General features: G+C 36.8%; 1 protein-coding gene across 2 annotated transcripts in view; it reads right to left on the reverse strand.

Moving 5' to 3' along the window:
* Positions 1–23,632, reverse strand: part of SCN2A (sodium voltage-gated channel alpha subunit 2) — a 124,056-nt gene that overhangs the window by 61,871 nt on the left and 38,553 nt on the right. Inside the window, exons 4-14 of one of the 2 annotated variants that reach the window (XM_059704239.1) lie at positions 21,210–21,299; positions 20,333–20,461; positions 19,674–19,765; positions 18,522–18,794; positions 16,203–16,266; positions 14,653–14,794; positions 14,308–14,514; positions 12,686–12,973; positions 9,321–9,668; positions 4,925–5,057; positions 452–690 (exon numbers count right to left, since the gene is read on the reverse strand). In XM_059704239.1, the coding sequence (XP_059560222.1) occupies positions 452–690; positions 4,925–5,057; positions 9,321–9,668; positions 12,686–12,973; positions 14,308–14,514; positions 14,653–14,794; positions 16,203–16,266; positions 18,522–18,794; positions 19,674–19,765; positions 20,333–20,461; positions 21,210–21,299 (2,005 nt within the window). Of the gene's footprint in view, positions 1–451; positions 691–3,377; positions 3,889–4,924; positions 5,058–9,320; positions 9,669–12,685; positions 12,974–14,307; positions 14,515–14,652; positions 14,795–16,202; positions 16,267–18,521; positions 18,795–19,673; positions 19,766–20,332; positions 20,462–21,209; positions 21,300–23,632 lie in introns of those variants that run through there. The other variant, XM_059704240.1, reaches the window with a different exon arrangement.

Raw genomic sequence — 23,632 nt, forward strand, 5'->3', positions numbered from 1 at the left:
GAAGGCGCAGCCCTTGGCAAAGCGACCCAGGATTCAGTGGGTCCACACTCTGAGGGCCGGTTCCTGCCTCAAACCCTGCCCTTGCCGGAAACAGCTCTGGGAAACAGCTCGGGGGAGGGCACAGCCATTGCCAAGACAACCCCTGCAGGACTGACTTCCTTCTGCTTGGTTGGTCATGATGAGCAACACCCATGTTTTTTATATAAGTAGATGAGCAACTTAAATTTAATTCTAAATCAAATTGTGCATAAAATCTTTGAATTTTTCGCACTCCTTCATTTGGTGATATATTTTTGTTATTTATAAAGGGAAGCTAAACTTTTTCTGTCCAGGTATACTCAGCCAATAAATTCATATTTAATTTGAGAGTTGATATTCATCAAGTGTGAGAGTAAAATTCATTATGTCAATCATTAAGTCCATTGAAAGAGGTACCCTCAGTGAGCCTTACCAGGTTGCCGACTGACAGCACATTGCTGAACTGCTCCGTCATGGGGTAGTGCTCCATGGCCATGAAGAGTGTATTTAAGACAATGCAGATGGTGATGGCCAGGTCAACAAATGGGTCCATCACGACCAGGTTGACGAGATGTTTCACTTTTAACCAGGGTTTACAGCAGTCCCAAATCAAACACAGGTTAGCAAATTTATACCAGCAGGGTGGGCATTTCTGCCTGGATTCTTCAAGTTCTGGAAGAAAAAAGTTAGACTACTCATGAAAACTGCTTACTTTCTATTAAGCAGCCTTTGGTTTAAATGGAAAGTGATATTGAAAAAAAAAATCTAAAGTTATTAAATGTGTTAATCTGATGATGGAGCAGGAAAACACTTATAATGGATTAGTTGTCATAGAAGGCATGGGCACAGAAAAGCTATTAAACTTTCCAAATTCTTCTTGGCTAAGCAGAGTTTCCATGATTCTATCTGCAATATTAAACGGTCTGATAATTATCTTCAAAGCTATGAGAAATTATTAGGTGGGACTTGTATTAAGGATACTGAAAACTCATCCATGTTCCAGATAGAGCAAGATACACATATATTATCAAAGAATTACTCTCAAGGGATGTCCATAAAACCTTTATCAGTCATGCGGAATCTCAGTTTCTTGGCTTACATATGTTTTGCGGGTCTTTCAATAAAATAGTTTTGTCAGTATCACCAGTCTTAGTAAAAACATTTCTAATTAAGCTTATTAGATACAGACTATATATTAAGCTCTACAAGATTTGTTTTCTTAATTTAATTAGAGGGTATGAAAGAAGAGGAAATATCAACTCTAAGAAATTGGATCTTCACTATATAATAAATCCATGTTTCACAAAGTGGAAAAATGTAGAATTCATAAATTTTATGATATAGTTTTTATGTTAAAATGTATAACTATTATACAAACCTATGATATAAAATTTCATGTTAAAATATGTTTATTTTTAAGTACTTTCTTTTCAAAAAGGACTTTAACTAAATAATGGGAAAAAGAGTTCAGAAATGCACAGGTCTTTAAGATGATACTCACAATACTGAAATTTGGTAAATATTGGAAAATAATTTTAGAAAATTAGAAGTGGGAAATGATCTATTCTCTTCCTTTGGTAGGATGATCTCTTAATCAACTCTTCAGTGGAAACAGCATGCAGAACTTGTTTTCTGACAAAATCATTGTCGCATACCCTACTACCTGCTCTATTAAATGAGACCATCACTTCTTAGTAGCGAGAAAGATTCTTTTTTTCATTTGTGGCATCATTGACTCTGGTAAGACACTTCAGTATTACTACTGTGGCAACTGAAATATCCCTCTAAACTTGGTATAGTTTATTAGGAACTAAACTTTGTAAGGGAAGAAACAGCATATGAAATAAACAATCACAACCACAGGTAATGATTTTTGTCCTGCTGATAAACATTCACTACTAACCAATGCTATAAAGTTTACCACTTCCCTAAAATAAATTAATTTCGTGGTGTGTTTTTTTAACAGAATTCCATTAGCAGTAGATTCTTCAACTGTCTTTTTAGGTATTGAAATTCTTCCAGTGCACAGTTTGTTTATATTTCTTTTAACATGCAATTTTGTAAGCAATAAAGAATAGCTGAGTTGTAAATCAGAGGAAAAATATAAATATAATTATTATACACTATTTTGTGGCTATTTTTAAGATTCCCAAATAACCTTATGGTTATGCTGGAGATTAAAATATATTATCATTTACAGTAAATCACAAAAGAGAAACAAAGAAATCTCTTTGTGTACAGTCAGAGCAAGTCAGAGCAAATTTTTTTAAATGCCACCTGTCATTTATTAGATAAACAGAAGCAACAGTAATTGTGCAGAAAAAAAGAGAAATAAATCAGAGACAAGTTCAAAAGTGGAAATTCAGCCGGTATTATTCATCTCGTGTAGCAAAGCTGTTAAGTTCTAAAGTAAAATTGTTCAATTATTCATGCCAAAAGAGGGAGAGTTTTCTATTTCAAAACAACAAAGCACTCAGGAGAGAACTACAACCATCTCTCCATTATTCCTGTGTGAGTTATCCACACTGAGAATCATCGACAGCCCAGTTGAGACTTCTGCTCAATTCCTCAGGTACTCCTAACTCACCCTCCCACTATCCCTCCCAAGGCTGTGATGAGGAGACATTTCTATATGGCTTGGGATTTTGAAAAAGTGGAAAGGCAATTCATTTTTGCTCATCTCCTATGGTTTCATGAACTCATTAGCTATTCATTACCCTGGACAATGGAGACTTGGCTGTAATTCAAAAGAAGGAAAACAAAAGTTGCCAGCCCAATCAACAAGCTGCTTCATAAAAGGGAAAGTAAACTAAATCATAATTAGACTTAGAAGACAAGAACACGAAATAAACAGATTATGTCCACCTAAGAAACCTTCCCTCCATTATTAGGAACAACAACAAAAGAGGCTATATAGAAAAGACAGCTCTGGTATACATATGCATGCTAAGGATTGCTAACAACAAGCTTGGATCAATGCCGCATTCAAGGTGTTTAGAAATCATTGAATAAAATGTAAGCTTTTTATCCTATACAGCCAACGAAAAACGAATAAAACTTAGACATTGTCTTTCACAAGAAAACACCATAAAGCCAAAAGCTCTGCAGACACTAAAACCAAACCCTCCGTGTCCTGCTTCCTCAGTTACACTTAGTTCCAGGACATCCTTCCCCCTAAGTGACCCCCTGAGACACATTCCCATGGAGGGTGATCTGGGTGCACTAATTTTGAACCCTGTATCTGAATTCGTGGACAAGTTTGATCTTGTGGTGGGTTGATGTTTCCTAAGTAATTTCTTACGTCGGCTCAAACTTAATGCTATCAGAAGTGCAAAGTAGGACTGTCGGTTTAGACTTACCCTGTCTCCTTCTCTGCTTCTTGCTTTAGGGAGCAGACATACTGCTGACATCGGTAGCAGAACCACTGGCAGCTTCCTCTCAGTGGTTTTGCTATGGCAAGGAGCAGAAGACCAGAGAATCTTCAAAAGATTTACCTGGAGGGACAGGGAGGAGCAAGCTACTGGCAGCTGGGGGAGAAGAGGGAGTGCAAGCTAACGCAGGTGAGGTTGGGGGAGAATGGACTGAGTTTAATATTCCATGGAAATCAGTGAAAAGATTTCTGATACTGCATTAGGACATTACGAAAATTGGGTGTTGTAATGCTGACATGTCTGTGATCTAAATTGCCATCTGCACTCTGAGTTTCTTCTGGCCGTGACTTTTAGGGTTTTGGTACTGCTGTGAGTATCATGGGGTTTTTCCATTCAGACGGAAAAGTACTTATTCCAAGAGCCTATTGAATAATAAGTGAAACTATAACTAAAGATAAAGTCATGTGCACAATGTGTGCTCTTTTCCCTCCCTCTCTCATTCTTCTCTCATTCTTTATCTGTTTTTTCCTTTGACACATCTACACACACACACGCACACACACACACACACACACACACACATCTGGGGAGGGTGGAAAGGGCTGGATTATAAAAGAGAAAAGGAGAAAAGGGGAAAGGGGGATAAGGGAAGAGGATAGAATATATTTTATATGAAAGTATTTTCCAAATACTTGAAGTAGATATTCCAGTTCACTTACAGTATAGAAAGGCACAAACTTGTAAATGAACAAAAACAACAAAAACAAAACAATGAAGAATAATAATATTTATTGACTGACTTCTACATGCCAGGTACATAGGTGCTTCATATATGATGCCCCATTTAATCCTTATAACAACCTTATGCCTAAACATCATTATCCACATTTTATTGATGAAGAAACTAAAGTTTAGAGTCATAAGCTAACACACTTAATACATGGCAGAACCAAGAACTAGTCACAGATCAAGTTGTCCCCAAAATCTTTACTTTGGCTTCATCAGAACCAGATTTCTAAACAATATGTTAACTACTCAGACATAATCTGCAGAGAAGGCTAATATAGTACTCTGGTCAGAGAGAGGCAAAAGTAGATTTATAAAAATTTGAAAACTTTGCTTCAAAGGGATTTATATCAAACCCTGATTTACAGTTTTCATTTACATTTCTGGTTAAATCAGAGGATTTTATAACCTGTTTCTCAAGCAGTTAATGCATTTCAAATGGATTAGCATCATTCTAAAAATAAACATTTATCATTACACTCCTTTCAGTGTCATGCGCACAACACATGTCAATGATTCAGTATTTATTCTATGAAAGTAGTATTCCAAGTATACCTTGAGTTTACAGTAGCTTCCTGGAGGCTAAATATAAAAATCTATAATCGATGGAAGAATATATGTATAGAAAAAGACATAATGATGATGTGGTATTAAGTCAGAAAGAATTTTCTTGGAATTTATGGACTTATTTTTTTTTCATCATTAACAAAGCACCACCAAGTAGCTATGCTGTAAGACCTTTGACATACCTTCCATGGTGTTGGTCAAAATACTTGCTAAACTCATTGCTCTTTGCCTTGCTGTAGGATCTTCCAAAAAATCCATGGAAACGTGATAAGAACTGGACCGTCTCTTCCTTATTTCTGTTTCAGTAGTTGTCCCCTAAAAATAAAATTTTAGATGAAATTATTATTCTTAAGGGCAGCAAAATTAAAAGCATTCCCATCACTTTTTCTACCTAACTAACTATTCACCATGCTTTCTCAGATGTGAACAGCTCATTAAGACATTGCTGAATCACCATTCCTGGGAAGTGTTTGAAAGCCCATCAGAATCTCAGTTTTAAGGAATGCCCGGGTTTGTTATCAAAATGGACATTTCCAATTCCCCCATTTTGGAGCTTTGGGCTGGAAGAACCATGCATACAATTGGATAGATACCTTTTTCGTATTTAATTCCACCTCGAACTTCAGACTGAAACATATGGTTCTTTGAATTACTCTCAGATTGAGTTATTAGATCTTTATAGACATATATTCATGCGATGTAAAAAAAGAATTTTTAAGTTTCCCTAATATGTATCAATAATAGTTTCCTTAAAATGTGAATTCCAGCCCTAACCGGTTTGGCTCAGTGGATAGAGCGTCGGCCTGTGGACTCAAGGGTCCCAGGTTCAATTCTGGCCAAGGGCATGTACCTTGGTTGCGGGCACATCCCCAGTGGGGAGTGTGCAGGAGGCAGCTGACCAATGTTTCTCTCTCATCAATGTTTCTAACTCTCTATCCCTCTCCCTTTCTCTCTGTGAAAAATCAATAAAATATATTTTAAAAAAATGTGAATTTCACTGTAAAATGCTTATCCTATATAATAAAAGGCTAATATGCAAATCGACCGAACGGTGAAACAACCAGTCACTATGATGCACACTGACCACCAGGGGACAGATGCTCAATGCAGGAGCTGCCCCCTGATGGTCATTGCACTCCCACAAAGGGAATGACGCTCAGCCACAAGCTGGGCTCATGGATGGTGAGTGCAGCGGCAGTGGCAGGAGCCTCTCCTGCCTCCGCAACAGCTCTAAAAATGTCCAACAGTGGGCCTAAGCCAGCAGTCGGACATCCCCCCGGGGGCTCCCAGACTGCAAGAGGTCACAGGCTTGTCTGAGCGACCCCCAAGTGCATGAATTTTGTGCACTGGGCTTCTAGTGTTAATTATAAACAGACTAGAGGCCTGATGCATGAAATTCATGCAAGAGTAGGCCTTTCTTCCCCCAGCTGCTGGCACTGGCTTCCCTTGGGCACTGGGACCCAGGCTTCCCTCACAGCCTCGGCTTCATCCAGAAGGTCATCCAGAAGGACGTCCGGTCTTATTAGCATGTCACACTTTTATTATTATATAAAATATTTTCCAACATCCTTAATAGTAAAGCTAACTATTAGAACTAATCTATAACATTTTTACATTTACAAAAAAGACTCCATCCACAAAACACCACATCCTTGGCATTGAAACTGTAGTTTAAGGCAGTAACACCAATTGGGGAGGGGAATGTCTTTGATTTCTAAGAATGGTATGATAATTTGGTACTTTTCTATTACAAAATAAGCTCACCAAAATTTCAACATGGGCAGAAATTTATTCCTACTTTAGAAGACCAAAAAATGAAGTTAAGTATCAAAGAAAAAAAGGTAAAACAAGCATTTTAAATGCAGGTCTGAATGCCAATAATAAATAAGAACTCACTTTTAGTTCTCTAAAAATTTCCCTTATTTCTAAAATAACAATATAAGTCATGTTCATCTACTTTGACCTTATTGGGATATGAGTAACATTATTTTTTATCAACATACACATGTCTAATACATATATATTCAAAAACAAAGTTTCTACTCAATTGATACGGTTGACATGATGGTAATAAATGTCCATGCAGGTCACCATACAATTAATTTTACAGCCAAAGGGGAGTGAAATGAATGAGAAAAGAAATAACCCCTCTCTGAAACGAAAGCTCTTTAAATCAAAATGTTGCCACTCAAAATTTAAAATATTTTGCCTGGTCAGAGAAAGGCAGAATTTTTAAAGAAAAAAAAATAGTGTTGCGTAAAGGTCATATAGTTCCTTCTACTCTATACAGAACTATATCGTGCAATAATCCTAGATTTGTCTAATTTTTAACGATGGATTCCAACACTTCTAATGATGTTACGGAGGGAATTCTTTAAGTTAAATTGTTTATGTTGAATTTATGTGTAAAGTTCAAGATATTGTGTGCTCTGGAGGGTGTCATTTGCCTGCAGCTGTTTATGTTCTATCCTCATTTCCTCTCTGCAGCCTCTCAAAGCCAAGTTCTTCTGTATGCACCTTCAGCTCAGGCTGCACCACAGTGCCTTGCCTCTCAGACACTGACTGATTGTGGGATTGAAGAATGGACATGAGGGAACTGGAAAAAAAGGGATCACACTAGGCTTTGTTTCAAACTGGCCGCAATTTGCCTTCAGAGATTTAGTCCATCCTTTCTGACAGGACAGGAGTTTTATGGTGCATTGCTGATAAATGCTGTGTTCTGACCGACTGACTCTTTCTGTGCATGTATGCAGTAAAGCTGTGCACTTGTTTTTGTTGCCTCAATTAACAAGATCAGTGATACTCATACCTTATTATGTGTAAAAACCATGTGGATGCTTTTCAAGGGAGAAGATTCCCTGACCTTGTTCTCCTCAATGTTTTGGTCTGAATAAGTCTGGATTAACTCAGGGATCTCCTTTTTTTTTTCTCTTTAAACCACTTTATTGAAGACCAATTGAAATGTAAAAAGCTGTATATATTGAATGTATACAACTTGATGAGTTTAGGGATAGTATACAACCTGAACTATCACCACCATCAAGGCCATAATCATTTCCATCACTTTCCAAAGTTTTCTCCCACTGTCTTTATTGTTGTTGTCTTTGTTTGTTTGTTTGTTTGTTTTTTGTGGTAAACACACACACACACCATTAGATCATACTTTTAGCAAAATTTCAGTGTACAATATACGATTGTTAATTCTAGGCACCATGCTATATACTAGATGTCCAGAACTTATTTATCTTACAAAACTGAATTTCTATACCCTTTGACCATCAGACTCATAGAAGCAGAGAGGAGAATGGTGGTTGCCAGGTGTGGGGGAGGGAAAATGAGAAATCTCCATTTTTAAGAAGCATCTCAGGAATTCTGATATAAGTAGTTTGAGGGTGAAGTATATTTTGAGAGATACTGGGTTAAAATGAAACTGTTTCCTTCTCCACCTCTTCTTTTCCATTTAAGAAAATTAAAAGTATTCAATGGGAGGCAATATTTCAATATGGATACAAAGTCCGTTCAGTAGCCAGCATACCTGGGGTAAAATCTTAGCTCCACTGTACACAGGCTTCAATTTCATCCTCTGTAAAATGGGGATCATATTCGTAACTATATAAAGGCTTTTTGTGAGGATTAAAGGAATTAGCACATGTGAAGTGTTCTGGACGGTGTCTGGCATATAGTTAGCCATGATTATTTTTAAAGGGAAGTTTGAATTCTTCCTGGTTCCTTCAGTACAAAGTTCTACTTTTTCATGATTTGACTTGACTCCAGGATACTTGGACATTTCTCACCGAGAAAGTGGTGGAAAGAGGCCATGAGGAAAAAAGTGAAGAAGATCAATGGCTATTTCTATAATGCAAGGTAAGAAGCTCCTCTCTTAGGTGACTGAAAGCTCCCTCCATAAGATCTCAAGTCTAAAGAGCTTGTCTAACTATAATAAATGGAATTGTGTAAAAATTAATAATGCAAAGATTTTAATATAATTCAGCAAACTATAAAATACAATCAAATGACATTGCTAGAATATTTTTATATTGGCAAATGAAATCTTATTTAAGAACAAAGTTATGTTTTACAAAGGAAGTGTCAATAACATACCCCTATAAATGTCTGGTATTTAACTGAAACTCTTTTCCCTAGGCCTTTGAAATACAGACTCAGGCCTGGCTGGCGTAGCTCAGTGGTTGAGCATCAACCTATGAATCAGGAAGTCACAGTTCGATTCCTGGTCAGGGCTCAGTCCCCAGTGTGGGGCATGAAGGAGGCAGCCGATCAACGATTCTCTCTCATCATTGATGTTTCTATCGCTCTGTCCCTCTCCTTTCCTCTCTGAAATCAAATATCTATATCTATCTATATCTATATCTATATCTATATCTATATCTATATCTATATCTATCATCTATATCTATATCTATATCTATATCTATATCTATAACTATATCTATCTCTCTCTCTCTCTATGTGTGTATATATATATGTGTGTGTGTGTGTGTGTGTGTGTGTGTGTGTGTGTGTGTATCGAAATACTCCAGCCTACTCCCTTCCCAACAGATGCCTTTTAATGGGCCTCACCTCTGGCAGGAGTTGTCCAGCCGGAGACGTGAGAGCTGAAGGGCCCCCCACTAGAGAGACCACTCCGTTGCAATCAACTGCGCTGTGCATCTTCCCATTCATGGGCAGAATGGGGAGCACCCTGGAGGCACGGCTGGCCTGGCTGACGTTGCTATGGCGCCGCTCTCCATGTCTGTGTGGTACAAACAGAGAGTCTCTTCTGCTGTCGTTGTCTTCAAAGGTGCTGTGCTCGTCATCAGCAAAGTCATTCTCGGAGCCAATATCCTTTGCTCGGCCCCTGAAGCTGAAAAGGCTTGCTCTACTGTTGCGTCTTGGAGAGAAAAGGGAGCCACGGATGCTCAGTAAAGACTATGGACAACAAGAGGGGAAACAGAAAACGGATGAACAGAATTAAAAGCTGGCATCCTGAGCAATATGAGACTGGGTTCCTTGTTTCAGAATTGTTGACCTACATACAGATAAGTCCTTAGACGGGGAACCAAAGGCTCCTGCCGTAATTGCTGGGGGTCAGGAACTCTCTATTAGGTTCGCCTCTTTAATTTTTCTTTCCCTTTTCTCCCTTCCTTCCTTTTTCATTTTCTGCCATTTTTTTTTTTTACTTTATCCATGCCTTAAGATAGTCACAAGCACCCCTCAACATTGTTGAGTACCAAAATTGGCACCCAAAAGTGAAATTTTTGCTAGACTACTCTCTAGAACAGCAGTTCTCAACCTGTGAGGCGAGACCCCTTTGGCGGTCGAACGACCCTTTCACAGGGGTCGCCTAAGACCATCTTGCATATCAGATATTTACATTACGATTCATAACAGTAGCAACATGACAGTGATGAAGTAGCAACGAACATAATTTTATGGTTGGGTCACAACATGAGGAACTGCATTTAAAGGGCCAGAAGGTTGAGAACCACTGCTCTAGAAGCTCATCTGATTTAATAATCCAATGGAAAGCAACTAGATACACACCTACTTTTGGATCCTTCAAAGCCAAAAATAAGGGCTCACTAGTGACCACACCCTGATGCAGCTCTTACCACAGAGGAAAATAAAATTCATGCTAGTGGGTCTGTTTAATTATAGCACACGGGGATGCTTCTTGCCTGCTCTTTGCATATTTTATAATGTCTTCATGAATAAGATTAAACAAATCAAGCTGAAAGGGCTGTATGACTCATTCCCTGATTTTTACTCTTCTTAAGAAAGCTGAAGAGCACCATATTTACAAAAGCCTGGTTTTCACTAGGTATCTGGTCACAGTCATTTAACAATTTTCTGAGTGCCTACATTGTCTCTGCCATTGTGCAGTTTACCTTGGTTCTTTAGCTCAGCAGCATGGAGTGCAATGAATCACTTCCTGTTTATTTCTAGTGTACTTTTATAATTTTCTTGTAGTGAACATTTATTTTTGCTTGTCCAATATCTATTTCTTCTTCTTCTGTTGTCAGTATTCTGGTTATCCTTGAAAATAAGCCTCAGGAAAAACCGTAACCCAGACATAGCCAATGGGTATATTCTGTACCCCCGGACGTAGAGAATGGATTAAAGATGGTCCATTGACAGCCACCTCTTTCTGTTATAATTGTTGGACAAGAGGTGCATTTTAAATTAGGGTTGGTAAAAATCTATAATAACAAAGCATAATATGCTAATTAGACCAGACAGCCAAATGACCTTCCAGAACGTCCTTCCGGACAAAGCCGGGGCTGTGAGGGCCGAGCCCCTTGCACGAATTTTGTGCATCGGGCCTCTAGTATTGATTATACGTGTAGAGCTGCAGGAAGCATCTTGCCCCTATATTGGAGGAACCTGGACTGGGATATGGAGAAGACGGTACTGGAAGATGTTATATCTGTGAGCAAAATTTGCAGAAAGGAGCAAGACAAATGCCAGGTTATTTCACTGACATGTGGGATCTAAAAAGCAAAATACATGAAAAAGCAGAACAAAAGCAGACTCATAGGTATAGAGAACGTTTTGATGGTTGCCAGAAAGGATGGGGATTGAGAGGATGGGTGGAAAAGGGCAAGGGATTAAGAGGTACAGATTGGTAATTACAGAATAGTTACAGGAATGTAAAGTTCAGAATAAAGAATATAGTCAATAATTTTACAATAAATATATATGGTGTCAGATGGGTACTAGATTTTTTTATCAGGTGACTGGTTTCTAAGTTATATAAATGCCTAATCACAGGGTTGTATACCTGAAATTAATATAATATTGTATGTGAACTGTAACTGGAAAAAAAATCCACTCTTCAAATGAAGTTTGCACGTGGATGCAAACAACTGCACAGATGGTCTGAGAGAGTCCCCAATTCACCACTGGGAACCTTCCACTCAGAAAACCCACGTTTCATTGAGCTCAGGCCCAGTAGCTAAGAAGAGACTGGGAAACATCTGCTGATAATTCCTCATGTGGAAAGTTGCCACAAGATGTTTGAGTCTTTAATGAAACCTCAAAACTACAAGCCTTCTCATGCCCAGTGGAATCTATGCTCTAAAAATGCTTTCCTGGGATCCAAAATTTTTGTGGAAGAAAAAGGGACTCTATGGAAAGGAATCTCACAGGACGGTCTGGTCATAAATTCCTAACAGGGCAGGTCATGGTGCGTAGTCACACCCCATGGAAATAACTGCTTTGATAAAAGGTGTGTCTTTGCCTTAAGCAAGCCCCGTGAATTGTTTCTGTGCATTTAGGTTAACACACTTTTGAAATGGCTCCCTTCGGCCCCCTCTTCCCAATAATCTGACCCCCCACCTTGCTCTCTCCCACCTTCATGTGATCTTCCTTACATTCCCTCTTTAATTCAAATGCATAAGAGAAATTGCAAAACTGTTATTCTTGGGAGCATGTGAGATCTTGCTTCCCCCCATGTGTCCTCAATTTGGCTCAAATAAACTCTTATAAAAAAAAATTCTCTGCTGGCCGAAACCGGTTTGGCTCAGTGGATAGAGCATCAGCCTGCGGACGGAAAGGTCCTGGGTTCGATTCCGGTCAAGGGCATGTACCTGGGTTGCGGGCACAACCCCAGTGGGGGATGTGCAGGAGGCGGCTGATCGGTGTTTCTCTCTCATCGATGTTTCTAACTATCTATCTCTCTCTCCCTTCCTCTCTGTAAAAAATCAATACAATATATTTTTAAAAAATTCTCTGCTGGTTTGTACGTTTCTTATATCAACAGTTATAAAATTCACAAATTGTCTGAGGTCATAATCACAACACTTGAGGATCATGACCATTCTTAAAGCATTGTGCTATCCAAGGGGGGGAGGTGGGGGAGGCAGTTTTATCTCTGCCAAACCCTGGCATATCTTTACAAGATTGTTTGTAATGAAAATGCAGTTTATGTCATCTAATATTTTTACCTGGTGTGGAGAAGAAAACCTCTTTTCATATGTCAGCCTGCTTCCTTCTAAGGAAAAACGGAAGCCTTTTCTTCTAATGCTGTCTTCAGATTCAGACTTGCAGACTCTGTCTTCCTTCTCTTCTTCTCCAGATTGTTCTTTCTGTTTCTTTTTCTTCCTTCTGTTTTTCAGCTCTTTTTCACTCTTGGAGCTCAACTTGGATGCTACTGAAGAACTCTCTGAGAAAACTCCTAACCCGCCTGCTCCACTGAAGTCTCTGGATTCAGCAGATGTTGCTGCAGCTGCTGCCTAGAAGGGCACGGAGTACATGTTAGTTGCATACAAACTTTGGGGAAAATCTCTCCATGTTACTGTTTAACTTACCTTTCGTATCATTCTGGTACATATTTTGGAAAATAATATATTGCCATTAAACCAATTAAAGAATTAAAATGAACAGACCCGTGGAAGATGAAACATGTGACTGATGAAAACCTCATACTATACTTTCTGATTCTCTAATAATATGAACAAGACACGTGAATGCCTTCACAATATTTCCTCTGATTTAAATAGTATCTTAAGAAGCAAGGATTTTAAGAATTAAAGTTTCCTGTTTTAACCTGATCCATCACACTTTTGTTTGACAACGACTTTTAATGCCAGTCTAAATCACTGAATTTAATTCAGTCAAGTATTGTATTGTTTTATTTTAATGAACTCCTCCCTTCTTTGACTTAAATTAAGTATTGCACTAAGAAATGCACAACAAAAACATATTACAGACTATATACAAGGAAATCCCAGATCATGTCATCTGAATGAATTTATAAATTACAATAGCACAGTTTCTGGAAAGATACAATGTTCATTGTTGTTGCTGCTACCCCAGTATGTTTTTATTTATCTCACCTTTATTCTGTATTCAGTGTTAAAAGAAAACTATACTGAAGATCCAAGAAAAGCCAAAAATAGGCAATTAAATTAGTTTATGTCATTAAGTCAAGCAAATATAATTAGGGAAATTCTTGCCTTGTTTGGAAGCTTCATCAAGTGCAAATTAAAGGATTTACGGGGAGAAGGCAGAGGATGTAGCGATTTACTATGTTCACACAGCAGTGTTTCCCTTACGCAGTCCACAAGCTTGCATTTAAATACTCTTCCAATGGAAAATAAATATTAAATAGGTATCTGTCTTTCCAGACTCTAGAGAATAATCTTCCCAGTTTGACTCTGGTTTCCTGACCTTTCCCATGTTTAGTGACACGAATGAAGAAGCAGCTATAACTGAATTCCTCTTCAGAAGCTTAAGGAAAGACTTTGATTGAAGGCATGCTAGTCTAATTACTTAGTGAGTTTGAACAAATGAGAGGTCACAAGGAAGAGAAAAATGTCAATAAAGCAACTATAAATCTCCACGTTTTGATGCCATTAGTATTGAGAGTAATTTTCAAAATAAAATAATAATCTTCTAATAACCAAACAGGCTTCTAGCACTTGCCAAGCACACATGACATGTTTCGAATATCAATGTAACCACTGCTGATTTTGTTTCTCTTCACTTCATGCTACTTGACTTCACTGGTTGGGATAGAGAATTGAGATTCACAAACACAAAAGAGCTCAATGTTTGCTAACTATACCTGAGCTTCTTCTTGTTGTTTTCTTAGCTGTTCAAGCATCTGCTGAAATTCAGCCTCTTTCTGCTCTGCCTCTTCCATGGTGGCCTGATTCTGTTCCTCATAGGCCATGGCCACCACAGCCAGGATCAAATTTATCAGGTAGAAGGAGCCCAAGAAGATGACCAGCACAAAAAAGATCATGTATGTTTTCCCAGCAGCACGCAGTGTCTACAAAATGGAAGAGACATTTTATTAAAAATGATATGGGATGTTACGAGCTCACACTCTACGTAATAAAGTATTCTACAGCAGTTCTGATCTCAGTATTTCATGCTTCTCAGAAGAGTCGTTTTTTTCTGTTCTCACCAGTTGATAAAGGTTTTCCCAGAAGTCTTGTGTCATGAGACGAAATAAGGACAGGAAGGCCCAGCTAAAGGTGTCAAAGCTCGTGTAGCCATAGTTGGGGTTGCGACCAGCCTTCACACAGATATATCCTTCCGGGCACTGGCTGAAATTAGGTTCAAGCGAAGAGAGGAAGTCAGTAGCTGCAAGTCTGCTGGCTGTCTTTCTGGATTGACAGATGCCAATGCCTATTTTATACAACAGTAAGGAAAGCAGATTTCTCTCACTTTACCCAGCACTTAACTCAGCACCCTTGGACTGATTTACATAATAACAGAATCTGCTAAGTTTATTTGTGAATTCCTATGTGATTCACCATTGCCATTGTTATATTTATCACATCTCCATTTATAAAAGCAGTCATGTTATGATTAAGTCTCTGGGGACTTGTGGACATAAACAGAAAAATAAGTCTGCAGAGAAAAAATAAACACTCACTGAAAATATCTAGAGGCAGAAATGTGTGTGTGAGAAAAGGGGTGAGGAAAAGGTTGGTGGGGAGAGGTTGAAAGGAGGAAGTGGCTCTGCATAGTGAAGATGTCATATGACTCACATGACCTTGATGATCAAGCTGACCTGGGCTCTTCATTGTGCCTGATGTTTCTGGGCTACATGACCTGGGGCAGGTTTCCTAACCTGGCTCAGCTTTGGACACTTCATATGTAAGAAGGGCCTAATGACAGAACCTGCCTTACAAATGGACAGGCATTGAATAGGGTATTGTATGTAGAGCATTCCGTACAGTACAGACAAGGAATTAAAGGCAGTCTGTTTTACTGATCCCTGGGATCTGAAAATAAAGGCAGTGCAATCTTTATCATATGAGTCAAATGCAAAGCCTGCAACCATTGAGAATTTTGCTACAGGTATCAGTTACTAATGTCTACAATATCACGTTCCATAGAAAGAACAATGAAAAGTTCTTATTGAGTGCGATAGTAGCTGTACATTCACTAACCCATTTAATTCTTTACAGTCACCCTCCTATTATACCCCTTTATTAGCTAAGGAAACTATAAGGCAAAGAGAAATGCCTTTATATGTTAGAGTCAGGGTTTGAATCCATGCAAACTCTCCAGTCTATGCTCTTAACCACTTTGCTAAAATAATCTGGGACATACACTCACCATGCCTCAGGTAATGACTTTATCTTCAGATATTGTACCCTTTAAGTCATGGAGGCCATATTAGCATAGTAGATAAAATAGCACACTTATAAAAATACATACTTATAAATTCTATTAACGTAAGCTTCTATTAACTGCTTTTCTATTTTTCATCAAACTAATTTGGAAGATCACCTGCTATCTAGTATGGAAAAATAATTGCTGCATATGAGTGTGTGAAAGAAGTGAGAATCTACACTTATCCCAGCTATTTTGAGAGTCAGCGTGAAGCTGAATTTATGGCGAGTTTTGAATGAGGAGAAAACAGGGGCAAGGTGGGTGGGAGGTGGCAGATTACTGAGGTGGATAGAGCAGGTGGACTGAAACTCAGTATGAAATATCACTTACCCTGCGTCTGAGCTGTTGCCACAAAGCAGAGCATCATTTTGCCCTTCCAAGAAATAAAAGTGACCTATTTAAAGAGTGAGGAGTAGAAAGGATCATTAAAAAGCCCTCAAAGCATTTCTGTCATTCTGCCTAGATAATAAAACTTGCAATGTTTCAACTATAACAAAATAAATAAAATAATAAATATTATATGACAATGAAAATATTTTAATAATAATTGAATACTAAAATATATCAAAATATAACATTGTAAATTAAACAAATGTTAAAAAAATCTGTTTTAAAAAAATTTGCAAGGAATAATTATGCTAACATTCTCATATCAGAATTTACTCTAAATATAAACCCAAATTATTTGAGGTACTTCAAAAAGAGCTGCCAAATTAAGGCTGTGTTCTTGGCAAAAAAGAAAAAAAAAAAGAGGGCGGGGGAGGGAGAGAGAGAGGTAAGCTTTGTTGCTTCTAAATGTTTTCATGCAAATAAAATTTTACTTTACAAATACGTTTTGCCTGGACTCCAAATAGATACAGACATTTTTCTCCCACCCATTTTAAGTGAATTTCCTTTTAAAAGTGGGCTTAGAAATTTGCTCTTTCTATGGTACTGTAAATAAGTGTTTTACTTTGTATTTTTGCTTGATTACTATCTTTCAAATGACCAAAATAAACTTCTTTCTCTGGAGATATACATTTTCTAAATATATCTAGCTCTTATTCTTATGGAATACCTTACATGTAACTTTAATAAATTGCAAAGATGATCTCAGAAAACATACACATACATGAACAGCAGTATGTATATATTTACATATAAACACACACATGCACACATTAAAACACACACACATACACAAATACCTAACAAAATCTTATGATTGTTTTTAGGAATACTTAGTCTGTATTCAAGAAATATCCTAATATATTATGCAGGAAAATATGGGTCACTGTTTTGCAAACAAAACAGAAAAATGTCTTAATCCTTACCTCACAACATATATTAAAAACGAATTCTAGATTTCTAAAGATTAAAGATTTATACACAAGTCCATTAATCTGATATAAAGGACATATAGGGTTTTTTAATGTAGAATATGTAGAGGTGGCTGCTTTACATGTAGACTACCTAAGTGAATTTTTATTATCTCTAAATCAAAATTTTTTTCTAAACTAAAATATAGAAAAGGATTTAAAAATTTAATGACACCATTGCCAAAAAAAATCATAATCCCTTGGGCATCAAAAACAAGTAATAGGATGAAAAAGAAGCTGGATAATATATTTGCCAAAAATGATAATATTCTTGATAAAGTAAGAGTTCATATGAATTTTGTAAATATACTATCACCTGATGGAATAATGGGTAAAAATATCAAAAGAAAATTCACATTATATAAAATATGTGTAACTTACTAATGATACTAATAAACATATCTTTTAAATTCTACTGCATAAATAGTTAGGAACAAGAGGATACACTTTTCCTTCTATCAAAAGATTTTAAATATGGTAATAACAATATTAGTGAGTGGTCTGATCTCTCTGAAGAGCAATTTGACAATGTCTCCATAACCTTAATCTGGTCGTATTCTTGAACCAAAAATATTCCATTAATGAAAATCCACCTGAAGGAAACAATTAGAGATAGAGGAAATATTTATGTGCAAAGATGATCATTGTGCTATTATTATATCAATAAATGGAAAACCTCACAAATAATAAAGTAATTTGTTTTATTTATTCATTTATCCAATGAATCTTAACCTCCCCATTATAATCTTCGTAAGAACATTAAAATATTATTAATATATTATTAATGTTAAAATATTAATATAGCGTGAGAAGGGATAACATTTCATATGGTTCTAAAAGCCATAAAGGTTTTAGAATTAGTGTGCCAGTGGAGTTTTAATAATCAAGGGATCAATGGAAATTGTTTAGCTAATTGTACATGGAGAGGATGAGACTTGAAAACCAAATGATGGAGGGGGTGGTTTCAATGGTAAGAAATTATATTTCAGCATTAATTCAAACTACTCATTTATTTAAGATGATTAAAAACCTCTGACCCATGCCTACCAAATAAACACAGCTTAATGTGGTATTGCTTTCAACACTGATTTAGGAAAAGATAACACACATTCAAATGATAACTTTTACCATGTTGATTGACAGATAAGAAAAAAGATATCTAATTTCTGCCTCACACGTTCCTATTGATCTGGTCATTTGGTTCACATAAAAATTGAGGCCATTTCCACTATGTGTATTTTTTAATAAATAAATGACTAAACAACTTCATGGATAAAAGAGTATAGCTTACTTTCATCCTCAATATAGTCATCCCAATTAAAGGTGCTCACTGTCCTATTGAAAGCGGTACCGTTCCCATCCAATGAATAATTAAAGAAGGAAGTGATGTTTATTTCAAAGGAAGAATTATCTGGGGGCCACTGCAAGCATTTATTCCGCAGGTTGCCCATGAACAGCTGTAGGCCGATCAGCGCAAACACGCTCAGACAGAACACCGTCAGGATCATGACATCAGAGAGCTTCTTCACCGACTGGATCAGGGCCCCGACGATGGTCTTCAGGCCTGCAAATAAGATCAGAGGGGGAAATTTAAATGTACTATTTAGCAGCTACTTGACTGACAAAAACATCATGAGCTTGTCCTGAAAAATAAAGATGTCATGCAGAATGCCAAGAATATTACTTTAATGTTCGTGATTGAATAACATTTTCATGAAAAGCCTGCTAGCTGGTGAAAATGAATGGAAGCAGAACTTGTATGTTCATTAGAAAACTGAATGGAAATGAACCAAAGTGTATTTCCAAACACTCCTTAGAGCAGAAAAATGACTTTGCTATTCATGCTTAAACATTAACCTTGTGTAAATAGTTTGCTTTTATTTGCAGATGTCTTACTCCCTTACCTCTTAGTGATTTTTTGGGGAAAAAATCTATATGAATAGAGTAGTAATAAACCTTTAAATGACTGAATTATGAGGTTATATTTTTGCGAATTCTATAAGCTTGAGTATGGGTTAAAAAAGGAAGACATCTGAAAACAGCCTCATGCAACACTCATGCTATCCCTTGCTCTTTCATTTGCCTGCAGGTAAGTTTTTGACCTAAGTGGTTCAATTTGCATCAGTTCGAATTTCTCATAGTTTAGCTTCTATGCGGAAAGCTTGACGCTATAGGATGCAGACCATGTAGCCTGTTACTGCAAATGCCTCATGCAAAAACTTGTTAAACTCAAAGGCTGATTTAGAACAGTTTTAAAGAAAGCAACTAGTAAAAGCAAAGAATCAAGTCCATCCAAAATATGATGTGTGATTCTTGCTTTATTACAGATTTACCAGTATTTGCAATAGGTGACAAGCAATAAGGCTTATGCACAAATGCAGCTAAACTCAGCCAATGCACCAATGCAGCTAAACTCAGCCTCGGTGTTTAACCCAGCTCTCACCTGGAATGACTGAAATTGTTTTCAATGCTCGGAGAACTCTGAATGTTCTCAACGCTGAGACATTACCCAGGTCCACAAACTCTGTCACATATCTGCAGTAGGGAGTTCACACACAAACACAATGACAAAACACAAGAAACGGTTGGAGATATAAGGGGCCTACCACCTTATACCAGTTTCTTCTTACCTGGGATTACAGAAATAGTTTTCAAAGCTCTCAAGACTCTGAAAGTTCGAAGAGCTGAAACATTGCCTAGGTTTACAAATTCTGTTATATACCTGTAGAATTAAATCAGAGTTATTCAGAATTTAGGGAAATCTAAGTCTATGTTGGTCTTACATCAAGACCTTTTCAACTTCAATGAGTGTTGCCATTAGATTTCCCAATTAAGAGGAAAATGGCATTGTCATCAATCATCTCTGTTACTTGGGAAACTACTGTTTTACAGTGTTAATTGAAACCAAAACCATATAATTAAATATGATAGCCCTTAATTTCTCCAAAGTACATAATTTAATTGGAAGAAAAATATTCCAAATTCGCATGATAACTATGAAAAATGTTTGATCTGACAAGGGAAGCCGCCAAGGACAAATACAGTGTAGGCTTCCATCAATGATTTATTCTTCCAGCTTGGAAAATGTACTAAAATACTTACGCAAAAGTAATGACTGTGAAATCCAACCAATTCCATGGGTCCCGTAGAAATGTGAAATCTTCTAAACAAAAGCCCCTTGCAAGTATTTTTACAAGTGATTCAAAAGTATAAATTCCTGTAAAGGTGTACCTGAGAAAAAATAGCCAAGCCCACATTAAAGATATAGTAGGTGATTTACATGTACATATCTCCAAAGGGACTTACACGACACACGTTAGAGGCTTCTATGTGGGTCTATGTCTGTCTGCCCAAAATGTAGAGTGTAGGTAAGATTTAAGGCAGGAAAAAATATTACATTTTGAAAGACATTCTCTTTGATTATAACTGAATGAACACTGTACTTGCTACATCAATTTGAAAGCCAAATAATAAGATTCTGTATGAAGATATTATGTAATACACTGGCATTTGGTCTGATTGAAGCAATTAGGTAATAATCCAAGAAATGAATGAAGCATTGGTGTTCAATAAAATATGCATTATTAAGATACATGTAATATATACTAATAAAACATAGAAAGGTAATAGCCATGAGAAAATGAATATACAAACTAGTTGTAATTATATAGGTATAATATTTATTATTGGATATTAGTGATCACTGATCTTCAAAAGTGTGAGACTCACAAGGAAGATAAAGGGCTACAAATATTGGCTGTCAGACCAGTTCAATAATTTGAGCTACTGAGCGAACCACCACTGCAAACTTGGTCCTAGAGGAAGTTATTGCTTGAAATGAACTTGAGTCATTGTCACTAACGTGATTGGAGGAGCCAGTATGATTTGTTAAGGAAGCTAAAGTCTCAAGCTGTTCAATGCGCAGTTTGAAATACAAAGGGATGAGAGTATTGAGAGAGAGATTTAATTTTCTACTTACTCCACATTCTTTGTCCAGTCTGGAGGATTACTCATTGTCATAAACACACAGTTGGTAAGAATGGTGCACATAATGAGCACATTGAATAAAGTAGAGTATCGTCAAGGAAGACAAAGTTCAATGGAAAATCTCACTTTCATGCATTACCATGTCTTTCACTACCATGAAGTTTAGAACTTTTAAGACCTTATACTTTTATTATTGAAGTTTGTTCTTTCTATTTCTGTCATTCAACAACCCCATAGCTAGGCCATGCCGAGCCAAGTCATTAACTATTTTGAGGCTACTTTGGTGCTTTTTAGTAATTAAAAAGATTAAATGCAAAGCAATGGGTTCATTAGCAAATAATTCAACAATTTTAACTTTTTTCAATGACAGACTCGACTCACTCAACCACTGCTGCATGATCAGCATGTATGTAAATCATGACAAAAAAATTCAGAATCCAAGTAATTAATTAAATGCATTGTATCTCCATTCTAAGGGTCACTCTAGTGCAGGGGTCCTCAAACTTTTTAAACAGGGGTCCAGTTCACTGTCCCTCAAACCGTTGGAGGGCCGGACTATAGTTTAAAAAAACTATGAACAAATTCCTATGCACACTGCACATATCTTATTTTGAAGTAAAAAAACAAAACGGGAACAAATACAATATTTGTATTTGCATGTGGCCCACGGGCCGTAGTTTGAGGACCCCTGCTCTAGTGGAATGTCTTTAATAAGATCATTTCTAAGTGGAGTATATAATATACTGTAATTGGTTATAATATTCTGAACAGTAAGAGAAAATGAATGATATTAGTTTTGGCATTTCTTCTATTTGTAACTGTGGCCAAATTACTTGTTAATTTTTCTGAGCCTTGGTTCACTTCACCATAAAAGTAAGAAAAAATAACTATTTTACAGGATTTCTGTGAAGATCTAATTATTTAAAATATGTTAAAGCTACTACACTTAATGTGTTTGTATATAGTAAATGCTCAATAAATTGCTTTTCTAACTTCCTGAATTGTAAATAACATTACTCATAAAAAATGTCTAGTTTGTTTCACTCTAACCTTATTTTGCTTTTATAGATAGAGTCAATGATCTTCAGTTTCCTGAAAAATAACAAAACTCATTAAGAAAATATTTGGTAATCAGATAATGAAATTACTTTCTTTTATATTTAATAAAAAGCACGAGGATTCAGTTGCAAATATGAAAACAACAACCTTTACCAATGTAAATTTAGACACAATTATAAATATGCCAGAGAATACATCGCTGCTATTCATAATCCTTCTCCCTCTTTATTTTAATTATAAATTTTCACATTATGTACTTGAACAAAAAATCAACATGATTTTAATTGTGGTAAAATAAAACAGTGAGTAGCCAATATTTCACTAAATTATAAAGGAAGTTTCTTTGCATCTACAACTGGCTTTAGTCAAAGCAATGATTGATTTCTTGTTTTTATTGATAGCAATGTATTATTGCACATGTTTAATTCTCAGCTTGTCCAAAGGCACCCACATGGAAACAACCATAAGTGAATGATGTGGATCCGCCACGTGAGGGCACTACAAACCAGGGAACACACAAAAACACCATTTCAAAGAAGGCACATAGTTTTCCTTTGTTGCTGAAAACAAACAAAAAATAAGGTAAAATAAAGGATGATTTGCTGTTAGTGTATAAAACTCTCCTTGGCAGATTAGCACCATTCTGAATGCTTGGATCCCAACCTCAAGGGTCCTCAATATAGTCCTGAATTTCTCCACTTAGCTCCATTTCTTACTCTCTGCAAAGACAATTTCAAATAGTCTCTACTCTACTCTGATTTCCAACCTTCTTCTTTTTTCCCTCCCACCTGAAGCTGATAACTTTATTTCCTACTTCACTGAGAGAAGAGATAATATCAGTCTGCCATATCTCTACTCCTACCCCCAAATGGACAAACCTTCTGTAGTGGGACCTATCATTTCTCCTTCCTGTTTCAATGGGGGAAGTTTTCAATTCCTCCATCCATACCCTGGACACCTTCTACTTTTCCAGAATACTTCATAAATCTCTTTCTTATATTACTATCTTCCACTCTATTGGACTCTTTCTATCAACAGAAACTTGCTTATGACTCTCCTGTCTTGGGGAGAAAGAAGTGAGAATTCTTTTCTATAACCCACAATTCTCTTTAACTACTTTTAGTCCTAACTCTTTTCTCCATTCATAGCCAAACTCCTCAAAAGAGCTGCTTATCTTTTCCTCAGTCTACTAGCTTTTCTTTCCGAAGACAACACACTCTTCATGTTTTGTCACTAAGAATAAAAGGATAATTTTTAGTTATTTGACTTGCTCCCTCAGCAGTATTTGATAAGGATGATTCTTTCCTCTTTCATTATGCCCTTTTCCCTTTGCTTCATGAGGTCCCAATCCCCTGT

Source organism: Myotis daubentonii, chromosome 7 (assembly GCF_963259705.1).
Source record: "Myotis daubentonii chromosome 7, mMyoDau2.1, whole genome shotgun sequence".
NCBI classification, from domain to species: Eukaryota; Metazoa; Chordata; class Mammalia; order Chiroptera; family Vespertilionidae; genus Myotis; species Myotis daubentonii.